General features: G+C 35.9%; 1 protein-coding gene across 1 annotated transcript in view; it reads right to left on the bottom strand.

Annotated features, from left to right (window-relative positions):
• Positions 1-5,052: 5,052 nt before the first annotated feature.
• Positions 5,053-19,847, bottom strand: part of LOC127160508 (immunoglobulin superfamily member 1) — a 44,611-nt gene continuing 29,816 nt past the window's right edge. The window contains exons 6-8 of the mRNA XM_051103145.1: positions 6,494-6,814; positions 6,277-6,414; positions 5,053-6,147 (exon numbers count right to left, since the gene is read on the bottom strand). Of these exons, the coding sequence (XP_050959102.1) occupies positions 5,882-6,147; positions 6,277-6,414; positions 6,494-6,814 (725 nt within the window). The 3' untranslated portion in view covers positions 5,053-5,881. The remainder of the gene's footprint in view (positions 6,148-6,276; positions 6,415-6,493; positions 6,815-19,847) is intronic.

Genomic DNA, 19,847 nt, shown 5'->3' with positions numbered 1-19,847 from the left:
GAAGACATTTTTGGTTAACCAAGATGTGTTATGTGGCCACTTTTTCATGCATGGCAGCAAATCACTGTCATGTTTCCCCCCATTTTTAATCAGCCTGCAAAGCCACTGAAACTTTTCCACCTTATGTTCATGTATAACAAAAGGTGCTTTCAGAATAAGAATCATAATCAGAAAGCGCTTTATTGCCAAGTATGCTTGCGCATACAAGGTTTTTTTTTTTTGTTGTTGTGTGTGTCACAGGCTCCCAGTGCACAGAGACAAGAACACCACACAGACAATAAAAATAAGATGAGAATAAAGAATAAACATGTGTAAATATAAATAGACAGAAATTGAAATATAAATTAAAAAATAAAATAAATTGTATATACAGTTGGGCTACAGATGACAGAAAAGGAATAGAATAGAATGAGATGCCGGGATGTACTAGGATGTAGGCTATTGCACATATTTTTATTGCACAATGGGGGTTACATTTAACCTGTCATTGTCAGACCTGTGTGTGCCATTTGGACTGTTTGTATGTGTTTTCCCGGTGTTTGCCCATATTTGGTCTTCCTGTTCCTGTTCTTGTTAGTCATGTCATTGTTCTATCATTCGCACCTGTCTTGTTTTGATTGGTTTGTCTGTGTATGTAAGGTTGGTTGTCCCCTTGGTATCTTGTCGGTGATTGTATTGTTACGCAGTTCTTTTATGTCGTGGTTGCTGTTCCCTGCTGTTTTCCGTTGTTTATGTACATTTTGGATTGTTTAATAAATCCTTACGCATTGGATCTCCGCTCTCCTCCTGTTCATTCCACGCACACGACTACCCGTGACAGTCATAAGGTAGATTGCCTGGAGGAAGAAACTGTTCTTGTGCCTGGCTGTCCTGGTATTTGGGGCTCTGTAGCGCCGACCAGATGGCAAAAGTTCAAAAAAGGGATGACTTGGATGTGAGGGATCCGAAGTGATTTTCTGAGCCCTTTTCCTCACTATGGATGTATACAGTTCTTGAAGGGTGGGCAGGGGAGCACCAATAACCCTCTCGGCAGTCCGAACCATTCTCTGTAATCTTCTGGTGTCTGATTTAGTAGCTGAGCCAAACCAGATACTTTGTGTCTACTGTACTTTCACACTACGTACTGTAGTTCTAAGAACTCAGTTCTAGGAACTAGCCAGCATGGTGGTTTCCAGAGTTGGGGAGTAACTAGTTACATGTAACAGAATTACGTAATTTAATTACAAAATAAATGTAATTGTAATTAGTTACAGTCACTGAGAAAAAAATGTGTAATTAAATTATAGTTAATTTCGAAAAATGCCAGTGATTACAAAGGGGATTACATCTCATTTTTTTTCACACACCCACCCCCACTTACAGATTTAATTGGCTTCTGTTATAAATTGCATTGACTGCTCTAAATAAGACACCAATGTTTCAGGACTTACAGACACAGAATAGGACACATGCTTATTCAATAACTGTTTTATTTCCTATTTGGGTTTATGAATAAACTTTATTTTTTATTTTTTATTTTTTTTATTAATTGTTTTTTCCAAGGCATTGTTAGATGCTAGTGTTTTCTGTCATAACTATGCAAACATTTGGTTTCAAAACCAGTATCATAGCTATTAAACTATTTCTTGTTATGATTTCATGATTTTGTGGCGTCGGTGGTTAGCGTGCCGACATATAGCGCAACTGCACTCACGGTGACCCGAGTTCGATTCCTGTCTCGAGGCCTTTTGCCGATCCCGCTCCCCTCTTTCCTGTCATCTCTCTACTGTCATATCACAATAAAAGGCATAAAAAGCCCCCACCCCCCCACCCCCCCAAAAAAACTATAAAAGAAATAAGTAAATAAGTAAAAAAAAAAAAAAAAAAAAAGTCTGAATTTGTGGTGGCTGTGCTTTAAATTAAATTATTACATGGCTCTGTGGAATGCTTGATTCTGATTGGTCAGTCATGACATTCCAAGGAATGTTATTCCCCGATAACAACTGCTAAAAGCTAATAACTCAGACTCATTCGGAGCAACTTAAGTCAGTTCTATATGCTTGATAGTATTTCTTGGTGAAAGCTTTGCGTTTGGTTAGCTAATAAAATATTAAAGCTTAATTCAATATTATGTAGACAATTTCTTAATTCTGTCATCCTGGTATCGTGGACTCACTCTATTGTTTCATACAAACGTACACTGTATGTTTTTTGTACACTGTAATGGATTTTAACTAGTACTACTACTTATTTTTTTTATGTGGTGAAATGTTGTGTAAGAAAAGTGGTATGACTGCACTGTATCCCTAAAATGTCTAGTTTGAACTTGCCGTTTGCTAGCAACTGATTTCTTCATGGAAGCTTTGCATTCAAATATTTCAACTCAGATTAGTGTTTTGTGTCTAATTATTTTGACACGAAACATCTAAATAATCTATCAAGCAGCTGAGTAATAAGTGGGATAATGTACATCCAGCCAGTTGTTATCATAAAATAAAGATGTATATTATCACTTACTTATTGTAATCTTAATTCAAGTGATAAAGGATTTTGAAAGTCTGACAGTAATCAGTGTTAAGTGCTACTGTAAGGTTAACTCTGCCTGGTTTAAGTGTTTCAAAATGATTAACAGTTGAAAATATTAGAAATTTAGAAAAGTAATCAAAACGTAATTAAAAGTAATAAGTTACATTACTTTAATAAAGTAATTGAAAAGTTACACTACTTATTACATTTTAAATCAAGTAACTTGTAATCTGTAACTTATTACATTTCCAAAGTAACCTTCCCAACACTGGTGGTTTCTAGAGAACCAATTTCCCCCTTGCATTCACACTGTCAGCAGGAACTCTGAAGCGGCTGACAGCGATGTCTTTATTCACTGCATTTATAAAACGTAATCAGTCATAACTGTACTAAGTTTGGTTGTAATTTTGAAGGAAAATGTAGCTCAATATAGCAATACACAAACAGATACTGTGATCTGAAAAATCTCATGTTTCAGAGTGTGACATTTGAACACAAACCATGTTGATATAGTCAGACCCTGAGAACATTAAACAGTAAAAAAAAAAAAAAAAAAAAAAAAAAACAGTTTTGTGGGGAAAAACACAAGAGATCACAAAAAAACAGCATGGTCAAAAACACAAAACAACAGAAGTCTTTATTAAAACATTTTTTTTTTTTTTTTTATCATCCAGGGACCAGAAGAAACATTTTTGTATGTTTGACTGCATAACAACTTTTAAAGCAATACAGGGTTTGTGCTGTATGTCATGTTCAGCAGGGTTCAGCAGACTTGAATATGAAACATATTTGCGTTCATTATATTGGTCCATTTAATCTGATGTTCTCATAGTTTGTCTGAGCATATGCAATATCAGGGAGTGCTCCAATATAAAACGCAGCTGTGCCACCGACGACTTTAACCAGGGTTGCCAGGTTTTCACAACAAAACCTGCCCAATTGCTACTCAAAACTAGCCCAAAACTAGCCCAATCGCGTTTTGATAAACCTACTAAATAAAATAGAAAATTAAAACACAAAAACAGCTTATGATTAAATTAGTAAATCATTTATTAAAACAACTATCACCATATAAATATGGCCAGAAGTGTATCTCATTGGATTTGGTTTAAAAGCTGCAGTACCTTCATACAGCAGACAAATGGCACTGAAAAGCCCCGTCTCTGCATCATCCATCTCTAGAGGCAGGAGCTGGATGACAGAAGATCTGTCAGTGAACTGAAGCTGGTGTTGTGCATTTGTGTGCGGTTCAATGTCAGACCATCTGAAAATGTCATGGTGTCTTGATCCAGTGTATAGCGTGTATATATCCGCAGAATCTGTGGAGAAAAACCATTAAAGGCAAAGGTAAGTGCATATCCTACGCACTGCTGAGAGCTGCTCGAGAGCTGGACAAAGATATGTTTGCTTGGTTTAAAAACTGAGATTGATGTGTGAATAATCTGATTTAAAAGACATTAGTCTCTGAAATTCCTACTTCTAGTTCTTCTTCTGCTTTTTTCTTTTCTAACAGCAGCAAAGACCAATTAAAAGAATAGAGACATACGTATATAAATCTAGATGTGTTTTTAAGTAGCTTATAAGTTAAAAGAATATATACATATATATAGTTCTGACGATGGCAGTAAAAAACCAGTACAACTAATGCAATGCATTTTCAACTTGTTACCATCAGACATCAATTTATTGTTATTTTTAACTGTTATTTTATTATAATTTTTTTTTAATGAGTTATCCTCTTGCACTATCCATCAGTTTCATAATGTGTCCAACATTGTTTTTCTTGTTGCGTTCCTTATTTGTAAGTGTCTGCTAAATGAAAAAATGTAAATGTACATTTTTTGCTAACGTTTTAATTTTAAAGCAATCCTCACTGATGAATACAAACGGGGTCATTCTGTGTTAAATCAATCAAATTTGAAAAATTTCGAAAAATTTTGTGTTTACCTGGTCTTTACTGTTTACAGTGCAAATATGCAAATAATAGCAGTAAACCATTAGGATTGTACAGTGTGAGATTATGAACAGATTAATTGTTAAGATTAACTGGTAAAGTTAATCTTAATTAACTTTAACTGGTAAAGTATGAACACTGTGAACTGTTTGGTTTTTGACCACTGAAATGGGTAACATCCAACAATCTGGACATGGAGCCTCACTGAGATCCCCATATCTCTGGGACTGAATTATGTTGGGCCTTGAAAATTAAAATAAAATCATATGGCGATATCTTTAATACTTCTTGAGTTATAGGCACGCGAACCTTGGAAAAGAATATTTATGGCACTCAGGTAAGTTCAATACAGATGTCTTGATAGAAAGAAACGAGATACATTTCCATTTTTAAAATTATTTGTTCTTCAGACATTCCTCTTTAAAAGAAAAGAAGTATCATGTTTTTTCAAACTGGCCCACATTTGGTTTTTGACCACTGAAAATGTGTACATTTTAATGATTTACTCCTGGAGCCATATTGAAATTTCAATATCTCTGGAACTGAATCTCATAGGGTCTAGAAAATGAAGATGCCAACAGGAACTTTGGTTAAGACCCAATATCTTAAAGGGCATTAAAATATCTTTAATACTTCTTGACTTACAGGCATGCAAACATTGGAGAAAAACTTGAAAAGTTTTGTTTCCCCAATTTTGAATGGTCACCATTGGCACATAATGCAACAAGCATTACTACAGCCAACATATTTTACTAATATTACCACCAATCTCTTTGTAAAAATAACATCATGATGTTGCCATCTTTCTGAAGTCACTTTTACCCCCTGTAACTTGACCCTGAATCTAAGGTGAAAATTGACATTTTGACCTCACACTACAAAATAGTGGATTACTCAGTAAATATTCATCCATGACATTTAATATTTTGGCTTTCATCATTATGTATCTTTCTTCAGAAAAAATATTAGCAAAATCTAAAATTTGAGCTGCGGACCTCTGTTTTAGCTGACACGGAATGACCTAGCAAGATCAAACAAATACTTTCTGTTTGACATACATAAAAAGAAAACTCCCTCTCCATTTCACTCATCACTAAACGTGTTTAAGAAACGATCTGATATCTCTGGGACACAGTTGACTTGAATCACTGATTACACTAAACAATATGTACCAGTTGGAAGATGTGCAGCAGGCTGTGATGAACACTGCAGTGCTTAGAATGAATGCACTGTATTAGAGTCACTCATATTCATCACAATAGATTTGCAGAATTGTAATCATCTGTTGTCTCTTTGCTCATTACACTGTCAACTGAACTGCTATAATTAATCTCTTTTAAGCCTCAATAATTGTAGTTTTTTGGTTCACTCAGTATTAATCACAACAGCTTTCATGTTATTATCAGATTTGTCTACCACACTTTACTCTGTAATATCTACATTGACATAGTTCTCTTCAGAATAATTACAGTCCACATCAATATAGTCCTGTTCAGATTGATCAGAGTCCACATCAATATAGTTCTGTTCAGATTGATCAGAGTCCACATTAATATAGTCCTGTTCAGATTTATCAGAGTCCACATTAATATAGTCCCGTTCAGAATCATCATGATCCATGTTTTCACCAAATTCTACATTTTCATAAATAGCCTCATCATCATCTTCATTTTCATCATGGGACGCACCTGTAGAGACATTGTATAGAGAGGGACAAAATGACAGGAAAATGATAAGGAACAAAAGTGACAGGATGAAAGGGTTAAAATAAAATAGAAGACATCATCTGACTTCTTTTATAGAATAAAAACCATTACCTTTGGTAAAAGAGCACTTCGAATGAGTTTCCTTGTTCCTTTGTTTTTGTCTTCTCTTCAGCAGGAGGATGATTATGAGGACAGACAATAAGAGCAGCACAGCTGACACTGCAGCACCAATGACAGGAAGCAGGGAGGCTGAGAGAGACACACGTGTTTGAGTTAAACTTTCATTACCAGCAGTCCAGCTTGTTTTTAGACTCTTACACAACAGTACCTGTGATAGTGATGAGCAGCAGTTCAGAGGCAGATGAACGGAAGGAGCGTGAGGAGACACTGACTTCATAAACACAACTGTATGTTCCCTCATGTGAATAATCTGCCTCAGGAAAGAAGAAGGAGGAGGAGTGATTGACAGCTGACTCACTCCTGGTGATGTTTGACCCTCTGAGCAGGTGAAAAGATCCTCCAGGATACTGAGATTCAGTGGAACAGATGATAGTGAAACTGTGACCCCTCGTGATCACTGGCCTCTGAGACCCCACAACGAACTGTCCATCAGGAGCACTGTGGGAAATGCTGGGCTGCTGCAAGTCCACTAGAAAACAAGAAGAAAACATTTATATGGTTACAGAGGCTCAAACATTGAACTCAAACAGCATTGAACTTTATCTATTATTATTTTAATTGTACATGATGCCACTTGGGGACATCATTTGAGAAAATAATGTTTCTATTGTTATGCTGATGACAACCAAATGATGCAGCTGAAAATTCACCTACTACCTGCCTTATGGCAGTAAATACAGTAGTCAGTAGTTTGAACTGGATCAAAAAAGTTCAAAGTTTTCCTAAGACTAGAACGGTTGTTGATTTGGTTTTAGAACAACTTTGATGAAAGGTTTTGATCCACTTCAAATGTTGACTGCTGTAATTGGTTGATCAATAGCTTTTTTTTAAAGATAAAAACTGAAATTTCATTAAATGGCTTTAGAACAAAAAGAAACGCTGTTCAATAATTTGGTTAAATTTAGATCAGAGGTTAGAAGTCTCTGTTATTTTAGACTTTGATTTAAGTTTTAAATCTCATATTAATAAGATGATTAAACATATATATATATATGTATACACAAACATTGTTTAAAAAGTTTAGCAGCTGCCTTGCAATGTTAAGTTAAATCAAGTCATTTCAACTTAAAATTACACGTCATTTTAAAGTTAAATCAATTTAAAAGTACAAGTTTTAAGTTTTAAGTTGGTTTAACTTAAAGTTTAAGTCAGCTGCTGAACATAAGTTTTTAAGTTGAAACTGGTGAAAACTTTTTATATATATATTTCACCTAAGAAAAATTCATTCTCTTTTTTTAAACAGAATATCTCAGTTACATTGCACTACATGAACACTTGAACTTACATCAGTGTGATGAAAACTACGTAAAATGACAATTTAAAAAAAATAAATAAATAAGTAAATAAAATTATATGAACCATAATTTAATTATTTAGTTTGTCTTACGTCCCAGTAGATTACATTGAGAGAGTGGGGTTTATGACGCTGGGTCCAAAGTTTTGGCTTTACTGTTAGGACTTGTTATGCACACTTGCACCTGCTGGTGTGCCTTTACAGCTGCTGTGTTTCTTCATATCTGGTTCTACAACTATTATTATGTTTTATTTTATTGTTTATAAATAAGGGTCATTGTCAATTAATGTGTCATTAATTTGTGTTCATGTGGCACTAAAATAAGTAAAAATAAATGAATCACAAATTTCTAAATAAAATCTGTCTACTTTAACTCTGCCTCAGTCCTTAAAATCTTAACTGATTTTAAAACCACGGGATACCATAGACATGAAGACAATTTCAACCTATTTTTAGCCTTATAATCCTTTGAACGCGCACATTAGAAGATTTGACCATGAAACCACACACTTGTTGATTGTAGAAACGATTTCACAGTGACGTGTGATCTCACAGAGACTCATGAGATTATATGAGACTAGAGAAGAAAAACAAAGGAAGAACAATCAACGTTGTCAGTTTGTTCTCCTAGCGTACGTTCTGTTTTAGTGAAAAACAAAGCTTTAAAAATAATATGGGTGATGTTCTTTTTTCAGTACACTGCTTTCGTGGTATTTTTGTGATTGCCAAGTTTCAGCTATAAAAGCAGGCAGCATCCGGTAGGTGACGCTTGCTCGCACTCATTGGCTATCGTGGGTATCACATCAGAGGCAGCCCAATCAAGAGTCGTAAATATCAAGTATGTTTAATTACTTACCATTTGAGCTCGGGGACAGCGTCTTGATTGGGAGCAGTTAAATAATCGTAATGATAGCACACAATAGAAGATTTCTTAGACAAAAAATCGTTTGCGACAAGCCTTAATTGGGGCCACGCCACCAGTCGTTCAGGGGTGCAAATCGGGCTTAAATCTTCCACTGTGTGGCCAGCCTCAGACATAGATAAAATTGATTTGAGCTTCATATATAAATTACAATATTGTAAATAAATAACACTGACAAACAAGTGCTGAGGTTTGCATCTTTTGAACCAGATTCTGAGTCACATGGTTTACAGGCCAATGAAGCTTCGGACATCATAAAGAATGTGCTTTTGGAAAAACTAATCAAGCGCTGATACAAACAAATGAACATTCTATGATTCATAGATTAAGTAATCAATAAATTGTTATTAGTTAAATGTGTCATAATGTATTAATTCCCTAATAACTTATTTTATTAACTAATAGTGTAAATTCATGTGTTAATTACCATAATGGGCTGAAGCCACGCATTTCATCTTCCAGTTGTCTGCTTTAATTAATCATTAGCTAATGATTTGCAAAAAAATATCATTATGTTATGACTTTACTTGTTGAGGCACAGAACTATTAACTAATTAGTAATATGTCATTGTGGTTATGGATTCAGAATTAGTTAGTCATGTGCCTCAATATGTAAAGTCATAACATAATGATATCTTTGCAAATCATTAGATAATGATCAATTAAAGTAGACAACTGGAAGTTGAAATGCATGGCTCCAACTCGTTGAGGCACATGACTAACTAACTAATTCTATATCCATAACCATAATGACATATTACCTAATAATTAGTTAATAGTTCTGTGCCCCAAGAAGTAAAGTCATAACATAATGATACATTTGCAAATCATTAGCTAATGATTAATTAAAGCAGACAACTGGAAGATGAAATGCGTGGCTTCAGCCCATTATGGTAATTAACACATGAATTTACACTATTAGTTAATAAAATAAGTTATTAGGGAATTAATACATTATGACACATTTAACTAATAACAATTTATTGATTACTTAATCTATGAATCATAGAATGTTCATTTGTTGCTGATGACCTAATTATTAATAAATGGTTTAGTTCTTCATGAGTTATATTTTATAATGATTATCTCTGCATTAGTTAAGCATGAAATAATGCATATTTGTGCACCTGTATTGTAAAGTGTTACCTTTTATCTTTAGCTTTAGTGTTGAACGTAACCTCACCACTGTTGCACTAGCCTACTCATCTCTCCACATCCCTGCCTGACTCACAATATTAGGGGAAGCCAGTTTACTTAATATTTTTTAAAAGAAAGTGTGCCATAGCCTCTAATATTTTTTTTAAATGTATTATGTTTATGATCAAGTGTTTTATGTTGTTTTCTTTATCTGATGTGTTTTATTTTATATATACAGTATATAATCTCTTATGTGTATTGATATGTATTTAAATGCGGTAGTTTATATTTGGTTATGTAAAGTACTTCGAACTGCACTGAAATGTGCTATATAAAGTGCTATACACAGACAATAAGAGCAGCACAGCTGACACTGCAGCACCAATGACAGGAAGCAGGGAGGCTGAGAGAAACACACGTGTTTGAGTTAAACTTTCATTACCAGCAGTCCAGCTTGTTTTTAGACTCTTACACATCAGTACCTGTGATAGTGATGAGCAGCAGTTCAGAGGCAGATGAACGGAAGGAGCGTGAGGAGACACTGACTTCATAAACACAACTGTAGTTTCCCTCATGTGAATAATCTGCCTCAGGAAAGGAGAAGGAGGCAGAGTGACTGACAGCTGACTCACTCCTGGTGATGTTTGACCCTCTGAACAGATGAAAAGAGCCTCCAGGATACTGAGATTCAGTGAAACAGATGATAGTAAAACTGTGACCCCTGGTGATCACTGGCCCCTGAGACCCCACGACAAACTGTCCATCAGGAGCACTGTGGAAAATGCTGGGCTGCTGCAAGTCCACTAGAAAACAAGAAGAATACATTTTTATGGTTGCAGAGACAACAAGCTCACTGTTTAAATAAATAAAAATGACTTCAACAACTGCATCTTGTCAGGATCAAAATTCAATCCACAGCCATTTTACAAATGGACTGATCAAATGCAAAAAATGCATCATTAAAGAATGAGTTTACTTGTACATTTCTAATGCATGCAATCTATAATGTAGGCAATGAGACAAGACCAAACTCACTCACCCACAATGATGTTAACAGTGTTACTCAAGGGCGACTTGATGTTGTTTTGGTAGGAGTATTGACAGCTGTAGTTTCCCTGATGTGAGACGTTTACATTAACAAGATTGAAAGTCACACTAGATACATGTTTCTGGGGGGATACAGATGGTCCGTTTCTGAAGAGCTGGAATTCAGCATTAACATTACATCTTGGTTTAGGTGTTGTGCAACTGAACTGGATATTTTCTCCACGAGAAACAACTGCATGTGTGGAGGTCAGGGAAAGGGTCGGCATCTGCAGCTTACCTGCAAAATAAATATATGTTTATTTTAAATAGTTTATTAAGACATATTGTAATATAAGCATGATATTCATGAAGCTTACTGTAATTTCAGTTGCTCATTTCCCCCAAAAATAATGTGTGAATATGCTAAAGATTTGACTTACCTGAACAAACAACACCAGCATCTTCCCCATGATTACAGTTATGTTTTCCTAATCCATGGTGTGAACATTGTGTGAGGTTTCCTTCACTTTCTGAGCATTTAACATCATCCAGCCAGATCGATCCACTGCCTTGACCAAAAGCAGCACTTTGAGGTGCACTGATGGCTGATCCACACTGTAACTGTCTGCACACCACAGCAGCATCATTCATGTCCCAGTTATCATCACACACGGTTCCCCACTGGCCATTATAACAGATCTCCACTCTTCCACAGCATGAGTCAGAACCATTGACCAACCTTATGTCTGGTAATTGGCCTTAAAAATGAAAGTACAACGTGATTAAAAACATGTTACTTTTAGCTGTAAGTACCAGTCATTCATAGCCTCTATTATACTAATTGCTTCAGAAGTATTTTTATTACAAGCATACATTTTTAAAACACTTAGCAGTCATTTGAGGTTTTTTTTTTTTTTTTGTAAAAAATGTACCTAGGAAAATACTACGTAAAGAATCAATGTGAAAACATATGTACTTTCACCTAAGCAGACGACACCTGCATCTTCACCATGACCACAGTTATGTGTTCCAATAGGATGATGTGAGCACTGTGTGAGCGATGATTCACTTCCTGAACATTTCACATCATCCAACCAGATCTGACCACTTCCCTGGCCAAAATGAGCACTGACATGTGCACTCACAGCTTTTCCACATCCCAACTGTCTGCACACCACAGCAGCATCATTCATGTCCCAGTCGTCATCACACACTGTCCCCCATGTGCCATTACAAAGGACCTCAACTCTTCCAGAGCAATCATTATTACCATTCACCAGTCTGATACTGTAATGTCCTAAAAAGAAAATAACTCTATTATGATACAACTCACATCTTACAGGTAAACTTGCAGACTAGACAAAACAGTGATTGGTTATGTCATAATGCAGCTAGAATAAGATCTGTGTTTTAAATGAGTGACTAACAGCCTGTTACTTACCAGTTACAGAAGTCAGAGAACTGGCTGTTGAGATGAAAAACAGTGACATTTAAAAATATTGTAGACTTACATTTAGATATGATTTACCAAACAAAAACTTTTTTAAAAAATTAGATGTTAATGACAGACAGTATTATCTGAAAATTGCATCCTATCATTTAGTCAGTGTATTCTCAAACCAATATGCTTGTTACCCATGTTAATGAGTACTAATGTAGCCTACTACTGCCTTGAATAAGCTACTTTACATAACAGATGTTTATATAGTTCACAAGACCCAATAATATCTGATTTTACACAAATGAACCATTTTAAGTTTACAAATTGTTTATTCTTAATACTGTGTTCTTACCTGTGTGTCTGTGATGCACACTAGAGAAATACACTGCACAAAGTCTATAATTTGCAAACATAATTATTTATTTATTTATTTTTGACTGTAATCAGCTGCTAATGAATTCATTAGTATTATGAGGCAGTAACACTGAATTAGTTCCATGTGTACAATAGCAGATATGTGCAAAAGCATTATAAGCCTAGAAACCAAAAAGCTTACGAGGGAGACTCAGCCCTGAGCTGTGATGTTGTGAAAGGCCAGCACTGTGAAAGTGATAATGGCGGGACTGAACTGTGGTTCTGTGGTTGGCTGCAGGCCTGTTTATAGTTCTTCCTCCAAACTTATTGTGTAAAAGCTCTGGCATCTAGATGAGCATGGGTATGTTTACGTACTGAGGCATGCATTAACATACTGACTATATATCTGCATTCAGGTGTTATAGAAAAGTTATAAGAAAATGTATAGAAAGTTATAGAAGCTACAGAAAATTATTGTTTTACTTTAAATCATTTTAGTTGAATGTCTTTTCGAAATTTAAAATCATATCAACCCAAACATACAGATATATTAACATGTATCAGTTTACTTTCTGGTATTAGAAACTACAAGTGTAAAAGTTCAGTTAATTATCTGAGAAATTATGACACGATAAAAAGATCGCACAACAAACCAACGTATTCAGTTCAAAATCTTTAACTAAACTGTTTTAAGGATTAAGTGTTACTGCGAACACTGTGCAGTAATTTAAGAAGACTATTATCACTGAATTTTCATCTTTAATCTGCATCCATTATGAAAAATAGAAATTGTAAGAATTAAAAATTGAGTTTACCCAAAATCAAAGTGAGAAGAGAAGGTCTTAGCATTGTGATGCTTGCGTTCTTGCAAAATGTATTTATGCTTCCTGGTCGCCGTTCGCGTGACAGAGAGGAAGAAGATGGTGTCATTTAACAGGAATATTTCATCATGACAAGACGTTGTCACACCCCTGTGGACTGTTTATGTTGGTTTGCTCCCTCTTGTGCCCATATTTGGTTCTTCCTGCCCTCATTGTGTCCTGATTAGTTAACTCGTTTCACCTGTTTGTGTATCATTGACCAACCTTTATAAGTTGAGTTCAATGCTTTGTGTCCGGTCTTTACTATGTGCACGTGTTTTGATGCCTTCCTGTAATGTCATTGTGGATCCTTGTGCGAGTACGTTCATCCAACACGCTTGTGACAGATGGTGTTATATGGCCACTTTTTCATGCATGGCAGCAAGTCACTGACATGTTTCCCCCATGTTTTATCAGCCCACAAATAAAAAAAGGGATTGGAGCTGTTTTTGTTGTGTGTTGTGGATTTTATGATAACAAAAGCACAATTTACATGATTGAAGGAGCATGAAAATCTTACTGAATTTCGTGTGACAACTTGCAGTGTTACACATCACTGGATGAGAAAAGAACACAATGCTCCGGACAACAGCCCAGATAGCACACGTACATCTGCAAGATGTCTGTTAAAGATCACTTGATCTGGAAAGCGTCTGCTGTGTACAAACATCTGACAGATGTCTGTGAGATGTCAGTTTTACATATGAAGAGTTCAGATGCAAAACCAGCTAAAAGCCACCTTGGTCAAAAATGAGATAATGATACTGAGTGAATGCTCTCGACACATATTATACATCCATCAAATAATTTTTCTTCAAACTCGCTAAAATGCCACCCTCAGCCCAATCAGAAGTACCGGTACTTACATAGAAACCTATACATCTGAGCCTGCAAAAAATGCATTTTTTAAAGAAAGATGTCAGATGGATTTAGTTGGTTTTGCATCTGAACTCTTCATATATTCTAAAGCATATACATCTTAAAGACAACTAAATGACATCTATTTGACATCTGATAGGAAACGTCTAATAGACGTATTGCAGATGAGCAAACACACTAAAAAATTAGTGTTCCAGATGTAAATGCAGACAACAAATAGACGTCTCCCAGATGTATGTGTGCTATCAGGGACGTGTGCTATATGGGTATAGAACATTTCCCAGCAGATGTCAAATAGACACCTATTAGATGTCTTTAAGATGTTTATGATTTAGAATGTATGTAAAACTGACATCTTACAGATGCCTGTCAGATGTTTGTACACAGCAGACGCTTTCCAGATTAAGTGATCTTTAACAGACATCTTGCAGACGTATACGTGCTATCTGGGGCCATTATCGCTGTTTTCCATGTTCTTTGAGCAAATATTTTTTGCATCTTTTTAAAAATGCTGGGTAGCTGGTGTTTTATATGCGTGGCCAATCAGCATACACTTTATTTATTATAAGCATTGATTCTAATAAAGCTAAAAAATAATATCAGTCTATTCTAATATTAGTCATAACTATACTAAATTTGGCAATAATTTTGCAGGAAAATGCAGAGCATTTATCATTATAGCAATGCATAAACAAATACATAATAACCTTTGATATGAAAAAAAAAAAAAAATCACACGTTTCAGAGTGTGACATCTAAACACAAACTATGCTGATGTGGTCAGACCCTGATAATATTTCAACCCACTTCAAATGCTTATGCCTACATGTCTAAAACACAACTTAAAAACTGTTGCTAAACTAATCATAAATGATAAATCTGCTATACTAAATAAAATAGAAAATTAAAACACAAACAGCTAATGATTAAATTAGTAAATCATTTAGGAAAACAACTATTATCATTTAAATATGGTATCTCAATGGATTTGGTACAAAAAGAATCTGTGGGAAACAATTAAAGACATGGGGAAGTGTTTTACCTACAAACTGCTGTTGTTCTGTTCGAAAGCAGGACAGTAGGACTGCACAATTAATCGAAGGCGACTGTCATGCACATTTTTTCAGTGAAGCCAGTTGTGTAATCACTAGTAAATCTCCAGCAGGTGCTTTCAGATGGAGCAGCATTTAGTACACAGAGCTGTAGTTCAATGAAAAGCTATGTTATATTGCATTCATTATGAGTTGGAGTAAAAATATGTTACAAGATCCTAAGGTGACTGCCTTTGGCAGCATGCCAGTCGAGCGCTCCAACCACTCCCCCAACTTGATGGATCGACAAGTACAACATATACATTATAATTTGTCAGTTCACTTAACTGATTCATTGTCAACGCTGTTTCATAGCAATACGTGAAAATGACCACTAGGTGTCAGAGACAGGTGTTGAATCGTTTTGAAGCCTCAGAACATTTTCTTCAACTCTTTCAGTGTTTAGTATTTAATCGTTTTTCACTTTTAAATAGCTTGTCAATGCCTGTGCGCTTTTTACTTTCACTTTCGAATTAGCGTCAATTCGGCGTCAACTGATTGAACTGACAACAACAAAACCATCTTATCTAACCGAACCGTCACACCCCTAAAACAAACAAACAAAATAAATACAGAAACCTAGAATAAATAAAAACAAATATTTGATCTTTATTTTGTATGGCCTCCTTTGGCCTTGATAAAAGCATGCATTCTTGCTAGCATCATTTTTATGCACTTTTTTCCGCAGTCTCAGTTGTTACTGACTTCCAAATAGTTTGTAGTTGTTTCCAAAGACTTGCTTTTGATTAAACCTTTGTGCAATCCATTCAGTCCCAACAATAATTGTATTTTAGCATTAGAAACACTACTGTGAATAATGATCTTACACATACAGGTGGCTTAATCATTACAGAAACAAAACAAAACAAAACTGGTAATGACCAATACTGAGTTTAGGGCAGCTGTGGCACAAACCTTACATTGGGTGGTGGTTTAATAAATTTGTTAAGCACAGTATATGTAATTGCAAACAAGACCATGCACTTTTTACATCTTTCTTTGAAGGCAGTAAATCATTCAAAAATTATTTTGTAAAAATGAGCCGAGGACAACAATGACTCTAAAAAGACTATCCACGCTTTCTTTGTTCACTATAAAGTCTGAAGTGATTGGATTATTATTATACCTGTGACAGACGGATTCACTAGTTATAAAATGTTTCAATTTGATGCATATTGTCAGATTACACCTGCATGAGTCTGGTTCACAAGTTATAAATAATTCATCAGAGTACACTGTAAAAAGGTGGTAACCTGATTTTGTACATCTTTTTACTAAGTTTATGAATATGAAATTGTAATTTTTATATTGAAATTTTAATAATTAATAAACCTAGTAAAAAGTGTGTATGAGTGGTGGGCACTCTATGTGTCGCTGGCCAGGGGCACCAAAGAGTCTTAATCCACCACTGTGTAAGTGTCTGCTAAATGAATAAATGTAAATGTACATTTTTTTCTAATAGTTTAATTTCAAAGGAATCCTCATTGATGAATATACAGCAAGATCAAACAAATACAGTCAGGTCCATAAATATTGGGACATTGACACAACCTAACATTTTTGGCTCTATACACCACCACAATGGATTTGAAATTAAACGAACAAGATGTGCTTTAACTGCAGACTGTCAGCTTTAATTTGAGGGTATTTACATCCAAATCAGGTGAACGGTATAGGAATTACAACAGTTTGCATATGTGCCTCCCACTTGTTAAGGGACCAAAAGTAATGGGACAATTGGCTTCTCAGCTGTTCCATGGCCAGGTGTGTGTTATTCCCTCATTATCCCAATTACAATGAGCAGATAAAAGGTCCAGAGTTCATTTCAAGTGTGCTATTTGCCTTTGGAATCTGTTGCTGTCAACTCTCAAGATGAGATCTAAAGAGCTGTCACTATCAGTGAAGCAAGCCATCATTAGGCTGAAAAAACAAAACAAACCCATCAGAGAGATAGCAAAAACATTAGGCGTGGCCAAAACAACTGTTTGGAACATTCTTAAAAAGAAGGAACGCACCGGAGAGCTCAGCAACACCAAAAGACCCGGAAGACCACGGAAAACAACTGTGGTGGATGACCGAAGAATTCTTTCCCTGGTGAAGAAAACACCCTTCACAATAGTTGGCCAGATCAAGAACACTCTCCAGGAGGTAGGTGTATGTGTGTCAAAGTCAACAATCAAAAGAAGACTTCACCAGAGTGAATACAGAGGGTTCACCACAAGATGTAAACCACTGGTGAGCCTCAAAAACAGGAAGGCCAGATTAGAGTTTGCCAAACGACATCTAAAAAAGCCTTCACAGTTCTGGAACAACATCCTATGGACAGATGAGACCAAGATCAACTTGTACCAGAGTGATGGGAAAAGAAGAGTATGGAGAAGGAAAGGAACTGCTCATGATCCTAAGCATACCACCTCATCAGTGAAGCATGGTGGTGGTAGTGTCATGGCGTGGGCATGTACGGCTGCCAATGGAACTGGTTCTCTTGTATTTATTGATGATGTGACTGCTGACAAAAGCAGCAGGATGAATTCTGAAGTGTTTCAGGCAATATTATCTGCTCATATTCAGCCAAATGCTTCAGAACTCGTTGGATGGCGCTTCACAGTGCAGATGGACAATGACCCAAAGCATACTGCAAAAGCAACCAAAGAGTTTTTTAAGGGAAAGAAGTGGAATGTTATGCAACGACCTGTCAATCACCTGACCTGAATCCGATTGAGCATGCATTTCACTTGCTGAAGACAAAACTGAAGGGAAAATGCCCCAAGAACAAGCAAGAACTGAAGACATTTGCAGTAGAGGCCTGGCAGAGCATCACCAGGGATGAAACCCAGCGTCTGGTGATGTCTATGCGTTCCAGACTTCAGGCTGTAATTGACTGCAAAGGATTTGCAACCAAGTATTAAAAAAGTGAAAGTTTGATTTATGATTATTATTCTGTCCCATTACTTTTGGTCCCTTAACAAGTGGGAGGCACATATGCAAACTGTTGTAATTCCTACACCGTTCACCTGATTTGGATGTAAATACCCTCAAATTAAAGCTGACGGTCTGCAGTTAAAGCAAATCTTGTTCGTTTCATTTCAAATCCATTGTGGTGGTGTATAGAGCCAAAAATGTTAGAATTGTGTTGATGTCCCAATATTTATGGACCTGACTGTACATTCTGTTTGACATACACATAATAAAGCTCTCTTTCCATTTCACTCAGCACTAAATGTGATCAAGAAACAATCTGATATTCCTGAGACACAGTTGACTTGAATCACTCAATACACTAAACAAAATGTATCAGTTGGAAGATGTGCAGCAGGCTGTGATGAACACTGCAGTGCCGAGAATGAATGCACTGTATTAGAGTCACTCATGTTCATCACAATAGATTTGCAATATTGTAATCCTCTGTTGTCTCTCTGCTCATCACATTGTCAGCTGAATTACTTAATTCAAATCAAGGCTGCCATATTTGATCTGTTTTAAGCCTCAATAATTGTAGTTTTTGGGTTCACTCAGTATTAATCACAACAGCTTTTATAAATGTTATCATCAGATTCGTCCACCACACTTTACTCTGTGTAATAGTTACATTATCATAGTTCTCTTCACTCCCCATTAATATAGTCCTGTTCAGAATCATCACGATCCATGTTTTCACCAAGTTCTACATTTTTATAATCAACCTCATCGTCTTCTTCATTTTTGGTACTATGTGATGCAGCTTGACCTAGTGATATTGCATAGAGATGAAGGATAATTAAAGGAAAATGTTAAAAAAAAAAAAAAAAGAGATAGTGACTTTGGGGAAAAACATTTTTTATAAGACATAATCTGAATTATTTTATAGAATAAAGATCATTACCTTTTGTAAAAGAGCAGTTCACATGAGTTCCCCTGTTCCTTTGTTTTGGCAGGAGGATGACTATGAGGACAGACAATAAGAGCAGCACAGCTGACACTGCAGTACCAATGACAGGAAGCTGGAAGGCTGAGAGAGAAACACGTGTTTGAGGTAAACTTTCATTATCAGCAGTCCAGCATGTTTTTAGACCAAACTCACTCATCCACAGTGATGATAACAGTGTTACTCAAGGGCGACTTGATGTTGTTTTGATAGGAGTAATGACAGCTGTAGTTTCCCTGATGCGAGACGTTTACATTAACAAGATTGAAAGTCACACTAGATACATGTTTCTGGGAGGATACAGATGAACCGTTTATGAGGAGCTGGAATTCAGCATTAGCATTACATCTTGGTTTAGGTGTTGTGCATCTGAACTGGATATTTTCTCCATGAGAGACAACTGAACGTGTGGAGGTCAGGGAAAGGGCTGGCATCTGCAGCTCACCTGCAAAATAAATATGTGTTTATTTTAAATAGTTTATTAAGACATATTGTAATATAAGCATGATATTCATGAAGCTTACTGTAATTTCAGTTGCTCATTTCCCCCCAAAATAATGTGTGAAGATGCAGAAGATTTGACTTACCTGGACA

This window comes from Labeo rohita, unplaced genomic scaffold (assembly GCF_022985175.1).
Source record: "Labeo rohita strain BAU-BD-2019 unplaced genomic scaffold, IGBB_LRoh.1.0 scaffold_369, whole genome shotgun sequence".
In the NCBI taxonomy this organism is placed as follows: Eukaryota; Metazoa; Chordata; class Actinopteri; order Cypriniformes; family Cyprinidae; genus Labeo; species Labeo rohita.
Note: the sequence above shows the minus strand (reverse complement) of the source record. Positions and strands in the feature narration are given on the sequence as shown.